Here is a 16,680-nt window from a genome sequence, read left to right on the forward strand (position 1 = left end):
CAAGCACTGTGGAAGCATTTTTTTGAGCTCATGCTTTTCACCGGTTGACGTGTCGTTGCATTAAACCTGGTATGATCCTATTGGACGCCCGACCGTTCAGCAGCCCATCGGGGCATTGTGTATTGTTGAAGAACGCTCATTTGTATTGTACTCTGCCCGGTACTCTACCTGGAGAGCTAGCGTGGTCTGGTGTGTGCTCTTTAAATTTGGTTGTACAAGTCGCTTGCAAAGGTAACAAGGAAAAGATGTTAACACCCCAAAACAGTGAAATTTGTGAGCCTTCATTTACCAAGGAGTGCAAGTGACTCGAGGGTGTGTGTGTGTGTGTGTGTGTGTGCGTGTGTGTGCCATGCACAGAAGCGTCGAAACATGGACAAAGTGCGTGCACCACAGAGACAAAGAAAAAATGGCAGCGCGGCATCAAGTGCGTTCCCTTGTTTCGCAAATTCCTCGTGTGATACCGTTTTCTTTCGTTTGTTTGTATAAGCACAAACTAATAAGGAAGATGTTAATAAAGAATTTTTTTTCCTGGTGAACCGGCGATCCCTCTCAATTTCTCGCACTGAATTGGCCAAACTGCAGACATTTTGGAGCTTGCTCCTGTGCCAAATGTTTGTCTCCCTTCGGAAAACTTTGGTGCGTGTTGGTTCATGCTCATGAAATGTTGTAACAGCACGAACAAAACAGGATGGACGAATAAAAACACATAGGACACAAACGGGCGCTGACTACCAACTATGCATTTTTTGAGTGTACAAAAATTGCTGCATTGCTGATGGCGACAAGACGCCGAAGGCAAACTTAAGAGGTTGACTACATGGCGAAAGATGCAGCGAAGCAATACCAAAACAATACCCTTCCGGACGCGCTTACAGCAATGCTCGAACAGAGTGACAGCATGGATGTTCACTCTTTTCTCCTTTCCCTTAACTTTTTGCAGAAGGCTTCACAAAAGTTTCTGATTAAAGCCGCAGGAAACCGAGCATTATTTAGTTGCGTGGTCTGGTTTTTAAAACTTTTGTCTACTTTATGCTGACACGAATTGACAGCAGCAGCTTGAAGACAATTTGTAGCTATCCCCCTTTTGACTAACTTTGAATGGGCACTATCAAAAGGCAGAAGAATCTTTTTCCTTCTTGGTTTGTACATGTAACACACATGCTTGGGCGTAAAATTGAGTTCCAAGTCCGAAAACTAGTTTGAGTGGAGAGCGCTTAAACTTTGACTAGTAGAACAAGGACGAGAAAGACTACAAAACAGTCTTTCTCGTCCTTGTTTAGGTGCTCTCCACTCAAGCGTGCAGCACCAACTAGCCACTACAGATGCCCTGTTAACCAAAAACTGGATTAACGTCCCTTGCGGCTTTTCGAGAGTTTAGGCTGGTTTGAGAAGAGCTGCGACAGTCATCTTCAAGTTTTTGACGTCCAATTTATACAATGGAGAAGCAGAAGTAACACTCCCCCTGGTAGCCGGCGGTGCTCAGCCCTCCACCAACCCCCCCTCCCCCCCCTTTAGTAACGCCATTGCTGTATCCTTGCGGCTTTTCGAGAGTTTAGGCTGGTTTGAGAAGAGCTGCGACAGTCATCTTCAAGTTTTCGACGTCCAGTTTATACAATGGAGAAGTAGAAGTAACACCCTCCATGGTAGCCGGCGGTGCTCAGCCCTCCACCAACCCCCCCCCCCCCCCCCCCTTTTAGTAACGCCATTGCTGTAAGTGCGATCGTTGGTTAGTTTTTCTAGCGAAAGCTACACTACGCGACCTCGCGCAGTTTTCGGGGGGGGGGGGGGGTGACCAGTTTTGACCTTGAGAGCTAGAGGTCAAACCACACCTCCTTCCGCATGCGCCCGGCACGGAGCAGCGGCCCGATGGCGGGAGGATAGGCTTAATTTTGGACGAAACCAGCGCAAACTTAAACAAATATAAAGGAAGTGGAACACAAGAACAGCCACTGGTCTAACAATAAAGTTTAATGTCAAGAAGGCTGAACATTTAACACAAAACAATGAAAAACACTGCGCATGAGTGAAACAAGTTTACAAAAGCCCCGGTGATAAGGCAACTAGATACACACCGGGGACAGTCAAGGCCCACGTAGATATGCAATGTCTTCGGGATGAAAACACGCTTGCTTGGCTGACACACTTGTCTCTTCTTTCTCCTATGTGGAACGGTTCCATAATTTCGCGGGGCGTTTGTTCGCGGTGCCTAATAAAATCTCAGTGGCAGAAAAATGAGGTCCGCTGCACTTGGTACACTGTCAAGAAAGATGGGATGATGGGGGCCCTCTAAAGGGTGACAATTCATGCTCTCTCAAATCCTTCGGCTCAGCCCCTCCGCAAACGTCCACGCGAGCCTAGCGGCCCGTGGGCGGGAGTTGCTAGCCCGGTACGGGGCCTGTGAATGAGGCTCCGCTCCCGTCGACGGGTCCCCCCCCCCCACCGGAGGGGGCTCACTCTTTCGCATAATAAAGTTTGATCAATCAATCAATCGTTGATACAACGTGTGTTTCACAACCTTTGCCTTTGTTTAAGTTTGCTCAGGTGGTCTCCTTTTTTTAGCGGTGGTTTGGCGGGGAAGAGGGGGGGGAGGAGGTAGAGGACGTTGGGTGAAGTGAAATGTTAAAATAAATGTTAAATGAATGTTAAAATAAAAAAATGTTGAACGGAAGTAAATTAACAGCGTTAATTGTTAACATCTAACGCCGAAATTTGGTTTTACGCGCTGATGCTCCGCCTCGGTTTAGCGTTAGTTTCAGCGCACTGCGGCGCAAAACACAACTCTCGAACGTAAAATCATATCAACTGACAAAATTACAATATTCTACCCCGTTACAATATTAAAGCCAAAATATCATAAGAATGCCGGGGAAATCCCGTGCACCGAAATATCCGCACCGAGACGTCCTGCACTGAAATGTCCTGCCCCAAAATGTTTTACAGCGAAATGTGCGCATCCGCCAGCGAACGATATCTAGTTGCCGGGCAATTTTAGAGCTTTAGCATAGCGGCTACCGGAGAGAGAGAGAGAATAACCTTTATTTCGTTCCAGCATGCGGGATTCCCACCGGCCGCGCAGGGCGCGGGGTTCACCCTATCTAGCAACCACCTTTACCTCGGTGGCACCCGGGCCTAGACCTCGGGGCTAGGTTGCCGGCCTCCTATTGCTACTCGGAGTGTCCCCCTTTCGCTTTTGGAGGGCCAGCGCAGCCTCGAGCTGCCGGACGGCCCGTAATTGTTCTTCGGGATGCCCCGACCCCACACAGTGTTTCACAGGCGGAGGCAGCACGCTGTCCGTCGCCCCCCTTTTGCCACACCCCCACAGCACATGGGCCAGCGTGGCCCTGTCCAGGTTGCACAGGCTACACGTGTCGTTTTCATAGAGTTCCGGACACATGTGTTTTGCCAACGCGGGGGTGAGAACGTTTTCAGTTTGTAGCTGCCTGAGTAGTACCCCCTCCCGCCGAGTGAGATCTCGGTGTGGTGGGGGGAATACCCGGCGGCGTTCGCGATACCATTCGAGGATTTCCCTGTAGCTGGTGAGTTGCTGGTTTTCGTCTTCCAGGCTCGTAGTCGTCTCCCTTGCAACACCGGCGGCATAGTTCGCCACTTCCCGGCACTTTGCGAGATCACGGGCCGCGGCGTTTGCCACCTCGTTGCAGTTCACTGTATGTTCGTACACGTCCCATCCCGCATGGGCTGGGAACCATTTCAGTGTCACAGATGATGCTGGCACTGAGTCCCTTAATAAACTCGCAGCCGCCCCGCACACGGCTCCGCGCCCGAAATTTCGTATCGCGTTCTTACTGTCACTCAGTATCGTCCTGACTCCCCCGGTTTTCAGGGCCAGAGCTATCGCGACCTCTTCGCCCTGGCCCGCATCAACGGCGCGGACACTGCACGCGTTGATCACCGTCTTTCTTGTCGCCGAAACCACCACTGCGACGAACGCCTTCTCCCCCGGGGTCCTGGCGGTGTCCACGAAGACCGTCCCGTCCTCGCTTCCGTGCAGTTTGAGCAGCGCCCTGGCTCTCGCTGCTCTTCTGGGTTCATCGTTCGTCGGGTCCATGTTACGGGGTAACGGGTACACGATCAGCTTTCTCAATGTTTGCTCGTCTATTGGTGTCGTGGTGTAGTCGCCATCCCTCGGGGACTTTAGGCCGACTCGCTCTAATATTCTTCTCCCAGCAGCCGTGTCTCCTAGGCGCGTTAGCTGGGCTGTGCGTTGGGCCTCGCTGATCTCCGAGAGCGTATTATGGACTCCCAGAGATAGCAAGGCCGACGTCTTCGTGCCATTGAGGAGGCCCAGGGCTCCGGTGTATGCCTTCCGGATGGCCGCATCGATGCGCGCCTCTTCTCTGGCAGTCCACTTGTGGAAGGCGCCTACGTACGCCGCGTGGCTGATGGCGAAAGCCTGCAGCAGTCGTACGAGGCTAGCCTCTCTGGCGCCACGAGCTCTAGTCGCAATTCTTCTTACTAGCCTCGTGGCGATGCCAATCTTTGTTACCACTTGGTTGGCTGCTGTGCCGTTGGTGCGGTGGGCGTCAATGTGCATCCCCAACACCCGGATCTTGTCCACGTGAGGGATGGGCATGCCGTCCCCGGTGCTGATTGTAATGTTTCGTTCCGCTTCTGCAGCGGCTTTTTTCGTTGTCTTCCCGGTGGGGGGATGATCATAAGTTGGGATTTCTGCGGAGCGCATTTCAGTCCGGTGCCCTCCAGTGTCTTCTCGATAGTATTTACAGCTTGCTGCAGGCCGGCTTCTATATCGCCGTCGCTGCCGCCCGTGGCCCATATTGTAATATCGTCTGCGTATATGCAGTGACGGATTTTCGGGCCGAGCTTGTCTAACTCTCGGGTGACGTCTATCATTATTAAGTTAAAGAGTAGAGGGGAAATCACGGACCCCTGTGGGGTGCCCACACTGCCTCCCTCTCTTTTCTCCCATCTCTCTCCCTCCACCTCCAAGCAGGCCGTGCGGCCCGTGAGGAAGGATCGCACGTAGTTATATGATCTTTCGCCCATGCCGAGCGCCACCATGCTAGAGAGGATGGCTGAGTGTGTGACCCTGTCGAAGGCGCTCTGTAAGTCTAGTCCCAGGACCGCTCTGTTGTCCTTCTGTGGGATGCCTCCGACCGGGTCCAGCACCTCTCTCTGTAGCAGCAATAGGGCGTCTTGTGTTCCCAGATGGGATCGGAAGCCCAGCATGGAGTCGCTGTAGTGGCCCTGGGTTTCCAGGAATCTTTGCCATCTGTCGTTTAGTACGTGTTCGAGGACCTTCCCCACGCAGGAGGTGAGGGAGATCGGACGTAGGTTTTCTATCCCCGGGGGCTTATTAGGCTTCGGGAGGAGAACCGTTTTGGCTGTTTTCCACTGTCCGGGGATATCCCCTTTCTCCCAGCATTTGTTGTAGAACCTCGTGAGGGCCGCTATCGCGCTGTCACTGAGGTTCCTGAGGGCTTTGTTTGTGACCCCGTCGGGGCCGGGTGCAGAGCGGCAGTTGAGGGCACCTGTCGCTCGGCGTACCTCCCATTCTTCGATCTTTCTGTCCAGTATTGGATTCGGCGTTCCTGTGTATTCCGGGTGTTGAACCTTCTCCGTGGACGGTATGTACTTCTCGTTCATAACCCGGCGTACATTTTCGGCGCCCATTTGTGTGGTCGCCTTGTGAATGATTTGGGACATCCTGTGCCTTTGATGCTCCTTGCTCTTAGTGTTGTCCATTAGGCTTCTGAGCAGGGCCCATGTGCCTCCCCTATGTAATTGCCCGTCCGCCATATTACAGGCCTCGAACCACTGTTGCATACAGAGGTGTCTGCTGTATTTCTCTATTTCTTTTCCCAGGATTGCCACTCTCTTCCTAAGTGTCTTGTTGTTCCTCTGCCTCCTCCACCTCTTCTGCATGGATCTTCGGGCTTCCAGCAGGTGAGCTAGGCGGGAGTCGACGACCATGTCCTCGTTATCCGCTTCGACCGTATCCGTGGCCTTTTTGGTCTCTTCCACTAGCTTTCTTGACCATCTGTCGACGTCTTCTATCTCGCCAAGGTCCGCTTCGCGAAATTTATGCCAATTTGTGATGTTCCTTGCCACCTTTGGTCTCCTTGTGTCAGTTCCGTGGGGAGTCGGTATCAAGGTCTCCAGAATGAAGTGGTCACTCCCGAGGTTCCACCCCGTGTTCCTCCATTTCGCCGTTCCCTTATGGTGTAGGAACACGAATGCGAGGTCCGGGGTGGTGTCCCTCACGGTGGATGTCCCAATTCTTGAGGGTTGTGCCGGGTCAGAAATCAATACGAAACCGGCTTCCGCTGCGTCTTCGAGAAGTCTTCGTCCCTTGACAGTCGAGCGTGTATAGCCCAGTTCTTCATGAGGGGCGTTAAAATCTCCGCATATGATGGCCTCCGATCCTTCGCCTTTGGCAGTGTTGCCCGCTGCCTGGATTAGGTGTCGGGATCTTTGATTGCCGTGCTGTGGATTGCTGTATACATTGGTGATGTAAATGGATGTGGTCTTTCTTGCCCTACCATTCTCCCGTCTTCCCTTGATCACGATCTCTACCATGTTGGCTTCTATGGCAGAGTCGTTCATGCGTAGTTTCTCTGTACCGTCGATACTTGTTACCCCTTTTCGTACGAAGGTGCAAATACCTTGCGCCGTCCCCTTGCCCCCTGTGCGTGCACTTGGGGGCCTGGGGTAGGCCCTGTAACCTGTTAGTGTTATTTTCTCCGAATCTTCCAGATGCGTTTCTTGAATGACAATAGCTTCTGGCCATTCTTCTTTCTTTATAGTTCTGAGGAGCTGTTGCAGGACAGCCTTTCTGTTCCTGTATCCGTTTATATTCCACTGCCAAATTTTAACACTCTTGTTTCGATCCATCGCGAATGCTGTTGCGGAAATCGTGTAGACGTTCTTGTAGCATGGCGCTAATTCTCTCTGTATGCTGTTCTAGAGCCTGATTGAGCATCTGCTGCATATGGTGCATAGTTTTGTTGATGATCCGTTTCTCCATCTCCTCCAGATTTCTGTCCCACTTCTTATAAATGTTTTCCAGTCGCGTGAGCCTTGCTTGCAGGCCTGCGTATCCCGGTGTTCTGTACTGTCGGTTTTCTTCCTCTCCTGATAGAGGTCGTTCATCCCCTTCCGGGGTCGCGTTCGTATATGCGTGCTCCGTATCCGAATGCTGGTGCTCCATGTTTTGCGACTGCTGTTGCGCTTCTGCCGTGGGCTTAGTCGGCCTTTTCCTGCGGTGCACCCGCGGCGGCGGTTCCTCAGCTTCGTTGTCGGTGTTCATCCTTTCGCTTCGTTCTTCAGCATCCTCTTTTGGCTGGGAGCATCCCATGCTTTCCAGGCATCCGCTGTCCCTTAGGCGTTCTTGCCGCATCTGCTTAACAGTCTTCTGCAGAGACTCTACTAGCGTCGCCAGTCTTTGGGTCTCCGCTTCCGATTTCTGAAGTTGCGCCTTGACGTTTCTAAGCTCCCGCTCCTTGGCGCAGATGTACTCCGCCGGGTCTTCAGTTTTGCTCTTCTTTCCTTGTATCCTTTGAGGTATTCCCGGTTTCATATTTGGGAGAGCCTCGTCGATCTTCCTTGTTGTTCGCGTTTCCTCGCCTTGGCCGGTGACGCGTTCCTCGCCCGGGGTCGTACGTTTGCGTGACTGCGAGCGCTCTCTTGATTTTGACCTATAACGCGATTGTGAGCGCTCTCTGCGCCTCCCAGTTTCGGATGTGATGTCAGCCCAGGAGAGTCCATGCTTCCTGCCTTCGCTCTTGCTCCTACTACGTTCCTTTGTTATAGACGGGTTCGAGCCGCCTTCTCCTTTGTTCTTGTCTATCCTTGCCTGTCTGCCGGCTCCCGCGCCAGGTGGTGTGCGCACCTGTTCCGCCGGGCTGTTTTCCGGCCATCTGTTGTTGTTTCTCGGCGGTCTCGCGCTTTCACGTTTTTCCATCTGCCTTTGTCTAATGAGCAATGGCGTCTTGAATTTATTTTTGCAGCTCCCTGCCCTGGTGGTATGGCTGCCGCCGCATAGACGGCATCGCGGCTTGCAAAACTTCTTGTGCTCAGCGTCTGGGTTTTTACGCCCGCACGCAAAACAAATCTTTACGAGGGGGGTCGGGCACACGTCCCTCCTGTGCCCCACTTGTCCACATGTGGAACACACCTCTTTATGTTGACGATATAGCGTGCATTTCATGAGTACCCCCTCGTAGTAGACGTGGAAGGGGACCCTATTACCGTCGAATAGGATTACCACAGAACCTGTCTGGCCAAGTCTGTGCGCTGCTAGGATACTCGGATTGTCGTCGTTAACCAGGGCTCTGGTTATCTCCTCCGCTGAGTCGTCCAGGCCTACGCCCTTAATGACGCCTCGCATCGTGTTACTTGGCGCGCTTTTATATGCGAACGCCTCGTATGTGCAGTCCCCGACCGTCAGGTATCTAAGGGCCCCGTAGCGGAATGATCTGCTCTCGCTGGGGGTACTGACGACCAGCACGTTCTGAGCCACGTTGACGGCTATTTTGTCGGCAGCCGCCTCCTCCGCTCCAACTTTCGCCGCTGCGATAATTGCTTTCCGAAGAAGCATCGGATCCGCATTCTTGGCCACAAAGCCCCCTCGGGGTCTGATTACTACTTTGTGGTCGTCTTTGCCACCGAATTGCGGCATTCTGGCGTCCCTCGCCATCTTGTTGTTAATCCTGGCTATGTGCTGAGCCTTGGCTTCCTTACGTCTCTCTTCAATGAGCTTAGCGTTGTTAGCCGTATGTTGTAACGGCTTACCTGCGGTGGGGCTGCCCCGCTGCGACGGGCCGTCCGTTCCCGCTCGTTGTTTTCTTCGCCGTCTGGGGCCAACAAGGGTCCAACCGGCACACAAACATTCGGGATCCCAGTCCCCGCACTCGTCGAGAGTTTCTTCACCTGGCATTTCTTCGTCCCCGGTGGTGTCGCAGGCACCGCCGGGAACCATCGAGTGGGCTCCGACTTCGGGGAAGCCGGATTCCGCCCGGTCTCTGGGCGTTCCGGCTCCAACTACGCCTAGGCTTAGCGGGGGGCAGGCCCCCGTCGAGCCCATGTCGTTGCCGCAGGTGTTATTCGAGGTATCCACGCTTGGAGACGCCGTTCGGAACACTTCTACTTCCCCTCCGCAGTCCACGAAGCCCTCAGGGGCTCCCGCTGGTGCCGCAGATGGGTCCATGGCGCACCTTCGCCGGCCGAGCTCGTCGGCCGGCGTTAGGCTTAACGGAGTTCGCTCCGCCCGGCCCACAAAAAGTCACGTAAGTCCTCGAAAATGGGGCCTATCACCCTAAAATCGGTATCAAACTGTGCCGCTAGCTAAGCTGCAACGGACTAAGCACAAATGAATTCACCTGGGATCGATGAAACGCTTTTGCTGGTCTTTTCCACGGAGCCGATGTGAGGCACGTCTTGCAGCTCCGCGCGCCAACATGGCCCCCTCAGCGGCTACCGGAGGCTCACGCTACGGCAGCGGGTTGCCGGGACACAACTGCGCAGGTAGCCACTCTAGCGCAGGCGCGCGGGGAGGGCTATTGGCGGTGAGCGCGAACACAGGCGGCGCTGCGAAGCGCGCCTCCGTGACGTCAGCTTAGGGATTCTCGCATTTGTCGTCTGCTTCACTCAGGATCGCTCTCCCTGCTGTTTCTTTGCGCTCGGTCAACGTCTGATGCTTGTCCGCACCAGAATTGACGTGTGGGTAACTTTTTATCATAATAGTAAGCTTTAAATCGCATACACTAGCTCATGGGGTCAATTAAAGTATAGTTTTGGATACCGCTACGGGAGAAACATTGCCGGCGCCACCCCATTCCTTGCGAACCCGGTCCTGTGCGGAGCGCGAAGAGTCGGAGCTAGGCATCAGCTTCTCATGTAAGCATTCGAACAAAAGGAAGAGTCAGCTGCTAATAACCGACAACAGCTAAAATGGAAGACCAAAACAAATTCTAGGCCTTCAGGGCTGTCGCCTTTGGCAGAAGGCATCACGATTCCCGGTAATCATATGTAAGGTAAAACAGTTTTTGCAACCTTGCCGAACGCTCGAACGTGTTTTGTCACATCACTTAACGTTGTCAAGGCATGAAAGTTTGCCGACATGCACTATAGACTACAAAAACTGTAGGTTGAGTTCCAAATAACCCAGTGTGTATATACGCGCGTGCTGATTCTATACCAGGCATCTAACCAGTATGGAGGTTTATTGAGCAAAACGAGTCACGTCTTCGTTAAATTTATAGTAACACATATATGTTTGTTAAGACCTGGAGAGATATTTCGGAACATTTTGCACAGCCATATCTTCCCGATATTCGGATATGCGTTATAGGAAAACTGCACTATAGAGGAGGAGTAAGGAGAGGAGGGGAAAACTTTGTTTAACAATTAAATAGACCTGGTTAGTGGGCCGGGTCCTCAGTCCAGGACAAGAGAGTAAAAGTAATTTTCTTCAAATCATAGAACGCCATCCCGAGTGGAATAGTATTTGTTCTTCGCGCCTGGAAGGGTTGAAAAGCAATAAAGAGCTACTTGGAATTCTTCTTCGGTTTCGAGTGTTGTAATATATGCAGGTATACTATTTATTACGTTAGTTAGCGAGTATATCATGCCTTCAACACCGTAATCATGTCATCATTGTTCGAGTTGAAAGTCAGTTCGTTATGATAACGATATAATTACGATAGAAATTCCGAGCACAAAAGCCGCCTTCGAGTACTGCGGACCACGTTGTTTAGGGCGCGATCGCAATGGCGTAGCACAAACCTTCTCATTGTATTTGCATGTGAATAAACAAAGCACGCTGCGGATATGCACCTTCTTGCACGCAGCCGTAATGAAAGCCAATTTGTGAAGAAGGGAATGTATGCCATACAAAATGAAGGAAATATCCACACGACCTGGCTCCAAAACATCCCGAAACCTCCTAATAAGAAGTTGGTCGGCGCAGAAAAATTAGTGCGTTGGGCAGAAAAAAAAGCAAGAAACATTAATTCGATACAAGACAACAACGAAAGAAACAGAAGAAAGCCGCTTTATTTCCTGCTGTGCGATGAGCGTGTAGAGGCCGCTGCTTGGTACGTAGTATTAGACTGTTGAGTCTTTATAGGGGCATCTCAAAAATACTGCAGGGAAGCCTACGCATTTTGAATACTTATCGAGAAGCTCTGATCGCTGATCCTCGCGAATAAGCAAGAAAAGACGAGTTACACACGATCTTCTGACCAATACCCTGAAGAAAGTTGTTCTCTATCTCTTCGTGTGTTGCAAACTTGTGGGGGATACAGCTTCAAATTATTCAGATGCGTCAGAAGCTGACAAAATAACCGAGTCACTAGAAATACGCTTTTTAACGCACTACAGCAACGAAGCGGGCGATTTCTAGCCCAGGCACTGTTGCCCCTCACAAGCGGAGTGTAGCAGACGACAGCGGCGCGAATCCCTAAGCCGACGTCAGAGCCAGGGGGCGCCACTCAAAGATCTCACCGCCAATAGGAGGTTGCCCCTCAACGGAGCGAACGTGCGGGCATGGCGAAGGCCGGCCCGCGGAACTAATGCACCCTACCGGAACGAATGTGCACCTGCCCAGTCGGGCCACGGCCGGGCTGGAGGAGCGGCGGGCGCGCCCTTTCGCCGCTCCTCGAGTCCGGCCGTCCGGCCGTGGTCGGGCCCCGCCACCCGCGGCCGTAGGAGAGGTTCTTTGCAGTACGTTCCATGGGTCTCCTTTGCGCACGAGTGACCACGCCTGGCAACCATGGGCAGCGCGCGCCTTGCGAGCGTAGCCGAGCGCCGAGCTTCTAGGCTAGCACTTCTAGTATACACTCTAGCCGAGCACAGGCATGTCGGGCGTGCGATAGTGCGGTAGCGCCAAGGGTAGCGCCGCTTGGCCGCTGTGACTACGCTCAGTGCTTGTTGAGAGCGGATTCCGTGCCAACATTTAGGTGGTGTTGGCCGAGCACAGGCATGTTGGGCGTGTGATAGTGCGGTAGCGCCGCTTGGCCGCCGTGACTACGCTCAGCGCTTGTTGAGAGCAGATTCCGTGCCACTTTTCCTGCGGCGCGGGGCACTATGGAGTCTGCAGTGGCGACAGCACCTGAAGAAAATGTGGTAAGAAGGCACCTTCGGAACTTGAAGAAGTGTGGAAACACGTGAACCGGCTATGCTGACTGCAGAGAGACATACGAAGAGCTTTTAAGGGACCTCGCCGCTGTCAATGTGTGCTTCCAGAGTGAGCACTCCGTGAAGCCAAAAGGTATGTTCATCGCAAATATGTAGCGCGTACGTGCCGCCTCAGGATGGTGCGTGATGGATAGATAGATGGTCAAACTTTATTAAAGTTACCCTGCAACACTCTTCGTGCGGTGCAAGTGAACCTGATAGGTGGTGCGAAAAGCTTTGGTTTCGCTCGCGTGCGCATTTGCATACATTCGCCTTATCGGTGCTCCAGCATGGTAGTTGGAGGCGATAGATGGCAACGTTGCGCAAAAACAAACGAGGGAAAATAAGAAACGAAAGGACAAGCGCACTTTCTTGTCGTTTCTTCTTTCACCTTGTTTTCCGCAACTTCGCCATGTATAGAAACCTGCTACTGCCGCACTGCGCCCTCTAGTTCCAGCTCGTCGAGTAGCTGCAAATACCTCCCGGATGAAGGGCAACTTGCCCGCTTAAAACGCCGACGTGGGGCAGTATTACTTGTTCAGGTTTCTTTCACTTCTAAGCCCGCGCACATAACCGGTTGCCGGCGTGCACGGCTTGGGGGGAGGGGTGCGTGCACGCGGTCCTTACTGATGGCGCCTCCGTTGTGCTGGCGGGAGGTTTAAACGCGGACGTCAAACGGCCCTATGCGACTTGTCCGGTGTCCTCTCAGTGATCGAGCGGATTGGATTAGTGTGTTACACGAACAGTGAGATGCCTACGAAGCGGGAGTCAGCTCCTAGCTTGTCCGCGAGACTGAACCTTGGGTCCTTCCAAGTTTCATTCAGCTAATTGGCTAGGAAGTATGCTCAGTCGCTATTTACGAACAAACGTGTTTCCTTTCATGCACTCCGTGGACTGCGTCCAGCTTCGCAGGTCATGTTTCTTCGCAGAGTGGAAAGGGCACGAATTTTCTTACAGCCACGACTCGTACGCACCCGCCGCGATGGCTCAGTGGCTAAGGCGTTGTGCTGCTGAGAACGGGTTCGCGGGTTCGAGTCCCAGCCGCGGCGGCCGCTTTTGTAGTGGATACGAAGAGACAAACCGCCCGTGTATATACGAGATTTCGGCGCATGTTAAAGATTTCCAGGTGGTCAAAATCAATCCGGAGCCCTTCACTATACGGCGCGCCTCATCGCCTTTATTTTGTCGGCGCGTTGAACCTTACAATCAATCAATCAATCAATGACTCGTACGCAGTAGCATTTGTGTTCCCGCGCAGTCGACTGTTTCTTCAAGACGTGGCGTTTTTTATTCGGTTTCAAAAGCCGCGGAAGACGGCCGGTAACGGCCGCATGATCGATAGGACCGTGCGATCGCGCCAGCCGAAGCCCCTAGCCGACGTGCCAAAAGCAAGACGGTTATCTTGCTCCGTGACGCAGCATAAAATGCCTTGTCATGATGCTCCGGTGGCCGCGCGGCTGCGACTTGATGCGATAACTTTTTCGTTTTGCTTTACAACTGGCAGAATGTTCTGGAAGACGATATCGATGTGAAAGAGTGGAAGGGTAGGCGGTAGCCGACCAATAGCAGCGCTCTGTAATGCCAGGATGAGCGCGTTTTAGAACAAGGGGTACGCCATCTTGCCTGCCTGTTGGGCATCGGGCGCAGAGTAGCTGGCGGCGCGGTGACGGCGGCGATGGACAGGTGAGTTTTTTTCCACGCGGTACACTGTCTATTGGGGAAGTTCGGTTCGCGCTAAGAGGTGTTTAGTGCCGTAAGTGTTGTCGTTTTCGTTTCCTTCAGTCGTTTTTCGTTGTGCCTTTGCCATCTCCGCTCCCAACAGGCTCGCTCGGACAAGCGAATACCCACGAGGGCCTGACGGACTTCCTTCACGGTATGCTGCTTCACAGTCTTCACCGACGACTCTTCCAAGTGGTGAGTTCCGTGGCTGAAGGCCCGGTGCGACGTGCGGCGTGCCCACGAAACCGGCTTTCGTATCATTTTTTTCGCGACGCTGAACGTTTGCGTATTTGAATTTTCCTAACCGAGCGCACATTAGCCTCGGAGCCGGACGTTTCCTGGGCCGTCGCGACGCAGGGATTCCGACTGTCGCCAAAGCTTTGCGGTGCGCGTTAGGCTGTAGGTTTCGGGACAGCGGCGCAGTGGCGGTGTTGGAGCCCTTCGTCACTGCCTCTAGCGTCGGACTCAGCTCGGAAGCCCCGTTAGGTTGTGGTGATAGTCGGTCTTCCTTTCCGAACGCCGCGGTAGCCGAGGTATATGCACTTCGATAATGCTTTCTGCTCGCACGTTCTCGGTTCGCGCGGCGTTCGGAATACAGTCGCCACCTTCAACGAGCATCACTGAAGCACGGAACGCAGCTCTGCGGTCCGCGGCTCCAAATTGGGGTCGTGGCAAAGGCGAGTGATGGAATTGGTGTCCTTGGTTCCTTTTCAGGTTCGCGTCCGGCACCGCCTCCGCCCTCCCCTTTCCCTGACCCTTGCGTCGTGTCTTATTGCACTTGCTCCTTCCCGCAAACATGCACTACTCTTCTGGCTAGGCAGGTACACGTCTCCATCTGTCCTATCTACTGAGCTCGACGACGCGTGTTTTGTACAGAGGTGTTTTCTGGTAATAAAAGTGGTTCTGTCGCTGTTCGTCTGTTACTTTGCCTTTCAGCGTCCCTTCCCGTTCCTGCCAGGCGTGATCATGGTCCCCGCATTCGGTAAGCCGTGATGATCTTCGAAATTACATTTCTAACGTGCTTTGCCTTTTGTTCCAGACCGCCTCCTGCCTATGCGTACCGGCCACCGCCGAGCAGGACGGGGCCGTCATCGAGACGTCCAGAATGCCGTTCGAGTCGAGCTGTACATGGCTGCGCCTGTCTTGAAATCATTAAACCCTGTTTGCAATCGGTAAGGAATGGTGATCTCCCTAAACGTAACATTTTTAACGTGATTTGCCTCTTGGTGCAGACCGCCTCCTATCTATGCGTCCTGGTTACCACCTTCGAGGACGGTGCCGTCATCGAGCCTTCACGGATGCCGTTCGAGTCTAGCTGTCCGTCGCTGCGCCTGTCTTGGAATTAAACCCTGTTCGAAACCGGAGTACTGCCTTTGTCGTTTGTACACAGTCGATGCGGCTCGCTGGCTCTGTCGGCTCGAGCGACATCAAGTACTGTGTCGGTCTCTTGTATCTCGTTTCGAACAGTATTTTAGCAAATCCTAGTTGTCATAATGGCGCTCATTAAACTTGGGAGAGAAAAAAAAAAGAGCGAACAAGTTCGCACTCCTAGTGAGCATAATTCGAAAAATGATTCGCTAGGAGTGCAGTTAGGGACAGCCCTTGACCCCGTGTGAACGTCGCACCGTTCATGAAGCGAAGTTCTTACTCGGGTACTTTGTCTTCTGGCTGGTGTGAAAGTGTTCATTCTAGGCAACGTGTCCTCCCAGTATTTGGGCCCCGACGGCGAAAAAGGTAAACGGACTGTTGTGTGTAACTTGTACAGGGGAGTTCGGCGTAGCCGCCGGCAAAGTAGCATGCGGACAGAAGTATCACCGTTCTTGTCGTCACTCGTAGAGTTGAGTGTAATACTCGGCGTACTGTTTAGTTTTCTCAGTGGCTCTAACTGCACCAATTTGTGTCCAGATAAACCATGGCGTCGACAAGTGTTGTACGTAAATGTTCAGTGAAGGGCTCGATTATGCATGGTGGCAATGCGAAAAACTGTCGCAAAGCGCCTCAGTGACGCTAAGCACCAAGCAGATCGTCACAGAGGAGCCTAGCAGCCCTGCCAGAGTGGTGCATTACCTGTGCGAAGGATGTGAGCCTGTGGGGAACCCCGACTGAGTTTTCACCCCCAGGGGGACGTTTGCTCCAAACTCACCGGAAATAAAGTGTGCGTGAGTTCCGGTGTTCGTAGTGATGGCGGCGTCAGTGTCTGTTGACGCTGCCAAGAGTCAGAAGACGTTTGGTTATGTCTCCCGCCTACTTGCTTGGCCAGCGGGCTCCTTCATCTCGAAAGCGAGTGTGCCCTGGCCGAGAATATATTTCCTTCGTGGTCAATAAAAAGGCATAAAATGATTCACGATTGTTGTCCTCCCTTGCTCCACTCACCAAAGCGTTCAGCACTAATCAGAGGCACCGAAAGCACAGCGGCAAACAAATAATGTTCACATACAGCCATATTTTCGCTTCAAACCAGAGGAGTCCTATTCGACGATAGAAATACATGTACTGAATTAAGTAAAGAAACAGTAATGCGATAACAGACCAAGTAAAGGAAATGAAAGAGAAAGGAACAAAAGTAAAAAAAAAATTGCTGAAAAGGTACTGAATCAGGCTTACGGCTTATGCGCGGTGCTCAATCTCTGACAAGACGACGAAATCTGCCGGCCACTGTATACCGCCATCTAACCTCCACACGTCATTGGTGCAGAGAAACGCCCTCTCACGGACAGACTCCGCCATTAAATGGCTCTAATAATGTTCCCTAATGCGTGTGGAACTAAACACATGAGTAATTTTCCTGGTCAAGCTAAGGCTGAAAGC

The 16,680-nt window shown here is 52.6% G+C and overlaps 1 protein-coding gene across 5 annotated transcripts; it reads left to right on the forward strand.

The window, feature by feature from the left end:
- The first annotated feature begins 13,632 nt into the window (after positions 1-13,632).
- Positions 13,633-15,236, forward strand: LOC144162690 (uncharacterized). Of its 5 annotated transcripts, none has more exons than XM_077693325.1 (6): positions 13,650-13,836; positions 13,936-14,067; positions 14,471-14,549; positions 14,809-14,854; positions 14,912-15,044; positions 15,105-15,236. In XM_077693325.1, exons 2-6 carry the CDS (start codon positions 14,029-14,031, stop codon positions 15,216-15,218), a joined length of 411 nt encoding a protein of 136 aa, XP_077549451.1. In that variant the 5' UTR covers positions 13,650-13,836; positions 13,936-14,028; the 3' UTR covers positions 15,219-15,236. The 5 variants fall into 5 exon arrangements, 4 of the variants coding, with proteins under 4 accessions (XP_077549451.1, XP_077549450.1, XP_077549452.1 ...); XM_077693324.1 differs by having other exon boundaries at positions 13,976-14,067; XM_077693326.1 differs by lacking the exon at positions 14,471-14,549 and having other exon boundaries at positions 13,653-13,836; positions 13,976-14,067.
- Positions 15,237-16,680: the final 1,444 nt, after the last annotated feature.

This window comes from Haemaphysalis longicornis, unplaced genomic scaffold (genome assembly GCF_048455015.1).
Source record: "Haemaphysalis longicornis isolate Haplotype H1 unplaced genomic scaffold, Haemaphysalis longicornis Haplotype H1 scaffold_12, whole genome shotgun sequence".
Lineage (NCBI taxonomy): Eukaryota > Metazoa > Arthropoda > Arachnida > Ixodida > Ixodidae > Haemaphysalis > Haemaphysalis longicornis.